This window comes from Sinocyclocheilus grahami, unplaced genomic scaffold (genome assembly GCF_001515645.1).
Source record: "Sinocyclocheilus grahami isolate Dianchi unplaced genomic scaffold, SAMN03320097.WGS_v1.1 scaffold187.1, whole genome shotgun sequence".
NCBI lineage: Eukaryota > Metazoa > Chordata > Actinopteri > Cypriniformes > Cyprinidae > Sinocyclocheilus > Sinocyclocheilus grahami.
This window is the reverse complement of record NW_015505366.1, coordinates 1,203,504-1,211,348: the sequence shown is the minus strand read 5'-3', so window position 1 is coordinate 1,211,348 and position 7,845 is coordinate 1,203,504. Positions and strand designations below refer to the sequence as shown.

At 32.6% G+C, this 7,845-nt stretch overlaps 1 protein-coding gene across 1 annotated transcript in view; it reads left to right on the top strand.

Moving 5' to 3' along the window:
* Positions 1-4,025, top strand: part of LOC107594637 (vasoactive intestinal polypeptide receptor 1-like) — a 28,719-nt gene extending 24,694 nt beyond the window's left edge. Inside the window, exons 7-12 of the mRNA XM_016284756.1 lie at positions 1,392-1,452; positions 1,608-1,677; positions 2,015-2,106; positions 2,777-2,906; positions 3,191-3,232; positions 3,640-4,025. Of these exons, the coding sequence (XP_016140242.1) occupies positions 1,392-1,452; positions 1,608-1,677; positions 2,015-2,106; positions 2,777-2,906; positions 3,191-3,232; positions 3,640-3,819 (575 nt within the window). The 3' untranslated portion in view covers positions 3,820-4,025. The remainder of the gene's footprint in view (positions 1-1,391; positions 1,453-1,607; positions 1,678-2,014; positions 2,107-2,776; positions 2,907-3,190; positions 3,233-3,639) is intronic.
* The last annotated feature ends 3,820 nt before the right edge of the window (positions 4,026-7,845 follow it).

Here is a 7,845-nt window from a genome sequence, read left to right as displayed (position 1 = left end):
AATAATGATTAATTCCCTTACAAATAAGTAAATTATTACAGTGGTATAAAATCTAGAACAAATGAAACATCTGTTTAATTTTTGTGACTAATTACAAAGAAAAGTACTAGATGTATCTGTTACAGGCAATGTAATGAGCAGCTGTTGCTATCTGGTGTTTTACAAGTCTCTTTGCAAAATTATGTGTCAAAATGTAGCCTATAAAACGTTGCATGCTGATCATTATGTTCAACATTATTTTAATACAGGTTTCATAATTAGGAATTGCACCAAGAGTGGCTGGACCAAAGTCTACCCATCCTATGAGAATGCTTGTGAGATTGTGGAGGATGTGGAATCGGAATCCGAGGTGAAAACTTCACTACATGCAATACTGTACACATCCTCAGAGAATCTTATGGCCTTACTTGCTTACTTACTTGAAGTGTTTTCTTTGTTTGTTTGTTTTTTTGAGTAGAAATACAAAACAAATGTTGTGAAACAAATGCAAATGGAGACACTTTTGGGTTTGGTTTGCTGAGAGAGACTTATTTTACCCTCATTTTCATGTGTACCCCAAGATCCTGACCAGCTCCCTTCACCTCAAAGCTGACGACTCTTTTGCACTTAGTTCATTTTCTTTGAAAATATATCTTGCTTTTTAAGTGTGTAAGTGTTACTTTTCTTAAGTGTTGCTGGGAGCAAATTGTTATTGCCAATAAAAATAGCTACTGAATTTAAAGCGTAAATAACCTTTCTTCTGTCAGGCAGTTCCCTTATATTATCTTTTTTTTTGTTTTGTTTTTTGTGGCAGAGGACTGCAGTCAAATGGTAATGAGAATAGAGACAGTACTTTGAATGAAAAATGAGAGATAATATGATAATGTTCTGTACACACACACAAACAAGCAGTCCAAGGTTAATAGATGAGTGTGTTCCTAATGTGAAAAAGACATTTACCAGTAGTTGAATCAGTCATACAAGAACATAATACTCTCTCCTGAGTGCTAAATTTAATCTCTACCACTTAAACTCTGTTTTCATAATGACTTTCACCTGTGCCTGCATCAGGGGAGGTAGCAATGGGGTTAAATATGCACCTGAAATATAGTTAGTTGCTGTAATCCCAGAACAAGTAATATTGTGAAATCTTTTTTTCTACCATTCAAAAGTTTGGGTAATCGTGGCCTTCTGTATTATGTTCCATTGGTGACACCTGTAGGCATGAGATGAAAAATAAACTTTTTTTCCCCCCTAAACATGGATTTTTATAGGAAATCTCAGTTAGATATGAATATACTTGGATATGAATACATGAAACCTTTTCTTGATTCTGTGTCAGCATAGTAACAAACGTGCTTTACAGTTTGATGACATTTTATTCATTTAGTTTGGCTGTCTGTATCCTGTAGGTCTACCAACACTAATACTGACCATCTGGGTTCTAGCAAGGAATTGTTTTGATAACAGAGGGTAAGTCCAGATTGATCTAAACCCTTTAAACTAGTGTGTGATACTGATATTTGATTTATAGTGATAAATACTGAAAAATACATTTCAGTGCTGTTTGCGAAAGTGCAGTTACTGGTCTACTTATAAATAATCATAAGCTCATGTGAATGTTGCAGGTGCTGGGATGACACAGATGTTGCTTACTTTTGGTGGATTATCAAAGGACCCATCACAGTGTCTCTCCTGGTAAAATACAGCTGATTTAATCAAGCATATAAGACCACATCTGGAAAATAACGGAAAATGCTGGTTGCAGTAGAATACAGTATCATGAATTATTTTTTCATGTGCCAGAATTGTGCAAAATCAAAATGACGTTTTCTAACATCTGAAAGTAAAGCTAAAAAGTTATGAAATACAGTATGTAATGCTGTTAAATACTTGCATTTTTATTTTGCCCTAGTCATTTTAATTGTTTCGTTCTGAATATTTGAACACACAGTAAATTGATGTGTACAGTATATTAGCTTTTTCCTTCATTTATTATACAGAGTCACATTCTTTTACATTTTTTTATCTATAGATGAATTTCTTCATCTTCATAAATGTGATCCGGATTCTTGTGCAGAAGCTGAAGTCTCCAGGAATGGGTGGCAGTGATACCAACCACTTCATGTAAGGAATAAAAAGCATACTCAAAACAAAGGCAGTAAATAATAGAAAAATGTTTGATTCATAGACAATTGGCAAATACTTGAAGACTGGCGCACATGCTACTGAAGTAATGTATTATTGCCATGTCAAATTTATTTTATTTTTTTTTTACGTTTTATTTGTTTACTCCCTCATGTAGCATGCTGTTTTTAGGCTGCATTAATTTACAGATTTTCCTTCATTTATTATACAGAGTCACATTCTTTTACATTTTTTTATCTATAGATGAATTTCTTCATCTTCATAAATGTGATCCGGATTCTTGTGCAGAAGCTGAAGTCTCCAGGAATGGGTGGCAGTGATACCAACCACTTCATGTAAGGAATAAAAAGCATACTCAAAACAAAGGCAGTAAATAATAGAAAAATGTTTGATTCATAGACAATTGGCAAATACTTGAAGACTGGCGCACATGCTACTGAAGTAATGTATTATTGCCATGTCAAATTTATTTTATTTTTTTTTACGTTTTATTTGTTTACTCCCTCATGTAGCATGCTGTTTTTAGGCTGCATTAATTTACAGCCATTGCAGTTGCTCATTAGTCCCTCATGAAAAAACTCCCTCCAAAATGTACTTTCATTGTTTGTTATTAATCTGAATTAATGCTGAACTTTATGTATACTTGTAGGAGACTGGCCAAGTCTACCCTTTTCCTGATTCCTCTGTTTGGCATGCACTACATGGTTTTTGCCTTCCTGCCAGAGAACACAGGAGAAAACGCTCGCCACTTTCTTGAACTCGGCCTGGGTCCCTTTCAGGTGTGTACTGCCCAGCATCTATGAAATTCACAGAATACTAATTCTCATCAATTGTGGAATTGTCTGATGTGCAATATTTTTTGATATCACACTATAAATGATCATTTGTGTCATATATATGTTAAATATGTAAATATACTACACATTGAGTAAATGTATAATATATGTCTGTAATGTATATATGTCAACTAATAGCTGCATATGTTTTAGTGAATTGAGCTGTACTGTAATTGTTAATGCACCCAGAGTGACTGACTGTTATACTGTGTTTCTGTACATCTCAGGGTTTTGTTGTGGCTCTATTATACTGTTTTCTCAATGGAGAGGTAAGCCACATGTGTTTCCTAATAGTAAATAAATAATTGAATGGTCAAAAGTTTGGAATAATTAAGATTTGTATAATGTTTCTGAAAGAATTCTGTTATACTTCAGTTACAGTTTATTAAGACAGTGTGATACTGAAGACTGGAATAATCAGCTTTGCCATCACAGGAAGAAATGACATTTTAAAATGCATTAAAATAGAAAACAGTTATTTTAAATTGTAATAGTATTTCTCAATAATACTGTTTTACACTATTTTTCATCAAACAAATGCAGCCTTGGTGAGCATAAGAGACTTCTTTCAAAAACATTACATGATCTAATCTAAACTTTTGACTGGTAGTGTATGTGTAAAACAGGAAATACATCCTGCTTTCAAAAATGCACATACATTTGTTTGTGTTTTCAGGTCCAAGCAGAACTGAAGAAGAGACTGTGGAAGTGGCAGACACAAAATTATTTGAGATACAGTAAGAGAAGACGAACCCTCTTTACTGAGAGCAGCACAGTCACACAAATCTCAGTTTTAGAGAAGTCCAGCCCTAAGCTGCCCTTAACTGAGTCACACAACAGTGTGTCATCCGTCTGAAATCAAGCTTTAAATTTCATCTCATTCCCTGTTTACCTTCCTCTCACACATTACTGAAACAAGCTTTCTTGTTGCTTGATGCTGATAAGAGAATACTCTCTATTTTTGCATTATGCAGAAGCACAAACCATGTTGTTTAGTTTCCTCTACTAATTGAAATGAGATGCACTGACTATTTACAGACCAAATTAAAGGGACAGTTCACTCCCAAAAGAGCAGCTTGCCTTCTTTAGGAAACGATGATCATAAAACTGATTTCTCTGTAATTTGTATTTATCACTCCGTAGTTTGTCAGTTGAGACATATTGTCTGCTTGGCTTGAAAGTTGAGATTGCATAGATGTATAGATGTTGAACACAGCTAATTGCCTTACAGTAAACAGAGACCTCATTTTGGATTCTCCACAAATAATAGCTAACAATTAAAATATTTTCATATTCATAAATGCATATTCATAATCATTTATTTTGTATATCATGTTTCAAGGCAGCATATTGCACAGTGCACTGGCCCTGTATGTATAAAGAAATATAATATTTATACAGGGTGTACAAGTATTTTTCTTGAATAACAGGTATTTTCAAGGTATTTTTTTCCCATTATAAACCGTTTAAATGTTTCAATTAAATAAATCATTATGATTTATTGATAATGTAAATGTTTTATTGGAAAATACATGAAAACACAAGCAGTCTTGGTACAAACTTACAAAGTAAATACAAATGATAAAGATGATTAATCATATTGATATGAGTATTTTGAGTAGTTATGACTATTATAATGAATAATACTGTTTTGAAAATTGGCCTATTTAAGAATAATTTTGCAGTGCACACATCTGGAGCACTAGACTGTAAAGTTTCTTGTTTGGTAGAAATGTTATCTTGTTTTATTGTTGCTAAATGTGTTTGTAAATAAATTGCTGTATATATTTTACTTGAAGTAATATGTTTGCCCACATTTGTGCTCTGTTATTTGGTGTTTTAATTATAATTATAAATATAAATTCATAAATTATAAATTAATTAACATTAACATCTATTTTCAGGAATAATAATTCTAACATATTATTGATTTGGAGTCACACATTAGTATTTATATATTTTGATAGGTGAAAAGAATTGTTCATGTGACTCTGAGCAGTTATATACTCTGACTAAACTGATTCTATATGCTTTTCACACATTTTTTTTTTTTTTTGCAAAATGAGTGGATAGAATATTAATTCGGGACCATAAATTCGAAAGCATTCAATTACAAAAAAAAAAAAAAGACTGAACTTTCTGACATATGATTACAGCTAAAATGTATTTATTCTCTAATTGTTTATGAAGTTGTGCTGTATATTGTCTTTTTCAGCTTGTGAAAATGTTACCCATTCAGATAACTTTTGTTGTCTTGATTGTAAGCGTTGTTGCTACATTCACCAACCTGCCTTAACGTATTCAGATGTGCATTAGCTTTGCTGAATGTTAAATGTATGGAGTAAATATTTTTATTATGTGCTTTATGATGTTGTATTATTATGGTATATATGTAAATGTGCAGCAGTAATCTTAATGGCTTTGGTAATGACATTTTGATTTGAAATTTAGATTTTTTGTAAACAGGTTCACCTACTCTTACTGTATTTTTCCACAAACTTCACATTATTTATAAACTTACATAATCATCTTAAAGACACATTAATATGTTTTTAACATCTGCATTTTTACTGCCTTTAATATATTGTGTCTTAATACAAAGGGATTATTATTAGAAAAGTTCAACTTCATCTTCACTTGTCAAAAACATTTAATTATGTTTCAAAATGAATAGTCTATAATGTGCAAAAAGATTTACCATACATACATCCAACAAAAAATCTTTTCACATCACAATCAGTGACATAAAATATGCACAAAGAAAAACATAAAAAGCCAGTAAGTTTAGCTGCAATTAACACCATGTAGAACTTTCAAATGAATCTAGCCGTTGCAAGTCTGTCAAACCTCTGTATTATTAGTATTCTTGTTTTCTGTCATATGTTAGTTTAAAACCAGAAACAAAGTTTCCACATATAGTTTGCGTGAGGTGACATGAATTATAAGCATACTCCTCCATTAAAAAAAAACATCTTCAATAAAGCAACATTTCATGTATTACATCTAAATCCATAGCTTATTCTACAGTATTAGTTATGATACATTTTCACTTACAGGAAAAGAAAAAACATGTAATTTCTTTGTTGTGAAATATAAAACCCCACACATTTTCATCTCCATACCCATGTAACGCTGACAGTTTACTTCACTTCCCATCAGCCCATTTTTATGTATATTCTAAGTCATCAGCAGTTGAAATGTGCAGTGGTGATTGCAGGCTCATGTGCTGAAAGCTCAGTAATTTCTGTTGAGTGTTGTATGAGGTATAAAGTGTGCAGGTGTTCTAGTTCTTGGCGAGTTTCTGTGTAGAATCTGCCAGCAATGCAATCCCACTACTTTGAATGAGAGGCATTAGGTGTTTGTTAGACCAAAATATGTCATTTAAAATGTACTTAACCTATTATACAAAAAGCACTGTAATAATTCCCGGGATATATTAAAAATAGTCATGATGTGTTTTCAAGAAAGTGCACATGCTTGTTGGCCCTATGGGTAAGACTCGCTTATTTTTGTGATTGTGGTTTTTTCTTTTGAAACAACAATATTGCTGTACATCATTTGTAATATAATAACACCCACTTTCTTTGTGTGCTTTAGCGCCCAACAGATCACAGGAAATGCATGCATTGTTTAAGAGGAATGGACAGCAATGCTGATAACTACACATTTAAACAACATTATAACTAAGATCTCCTTAATCACAATTTTAAATGACTTAAATTCTCATTTATTAAATAAAATCCGAGCTTAGGATATGTGAAATGGCCGCAAGTACAAACTAGATTTTGTGTTATTTTGGCATGTATATACGCACACAATCTGTCTACAATGTATTGCTAAAACTTGTTTACTCAGTGTGACAACATTGAGCAGAGAGTAGCCTAATGTGAACGCACACTGATCATGCCATTGAATTAGAGAGACAGAGAGATTTTACAGAAGTAACATCTCTTGAAAAGACAGTGTTTTAATTGAATATACAGAATATTCAACAATTATTAGTCAGCTGTTTATTACTTGCTATCATAATTCTAAAATTACATTTATTGAAATCAAAGTCATTTTACATCTTGTAAAAAGATGATAAGTGTCCTACATGGATCACAATAACTGATCCCACCTAAAATGTCGTCATTTACCTTCACTTTTTTTAAACAATTGTAAACGCTAAACATTCCACTTAAAGTTGAATTCAAATGCTCAATAATTATTAAAAAGAAAATCTATAAAACAGTGTAATTTTACATATAAATAAATATTGATCATATAAAAACATTTAAATTTTTTGACCTTATGTGCATCTTTTTGCAGTTATCGTTTGAAAAACAAGGCATTTGTTGGAAAAGTAATGCTTCACAAAGGGAGAAATATATATATATATATATATATATGTATATATATATATATATATATACTAAATTGGAAAGAAAAGCGTCTCAGGTTACTTATGTAACCATGGTTCCCTGAGTAGGGAACAAGACACTGCGTCCTCTAGGCTTCCCCATAGCGACCCCTAGAGGACGCAGTTCGAAGTTCCCTTGAAAGGGAACGTCTCAGGTTACTTATGTAACCATGGTTCCCTGAGTAGGGAACAAGACACTGTGTCCTCTAGGCTTCCCCCTAGAGGACGCAGTTCGAAGTTCCCTTGAAAGGGAACGTCTCAGGTTACTTATGTAACCATGGTTCCCTGAGTAGGGAATGAGACACTGCATCCTCTAGGGGTCGCTATGGGGAAGCCTAGAGGACGCAGTTCGAAGTTCCATTGAAAGGGAACTGTAATGTATTATGACCATATAAATTTAAATGTTAAACAATTATTCTCCTAATTTCCAAAATCATTTTTTTTTCAGTTTTTGGAAGTGGTTTTTCAAATCAAATTACA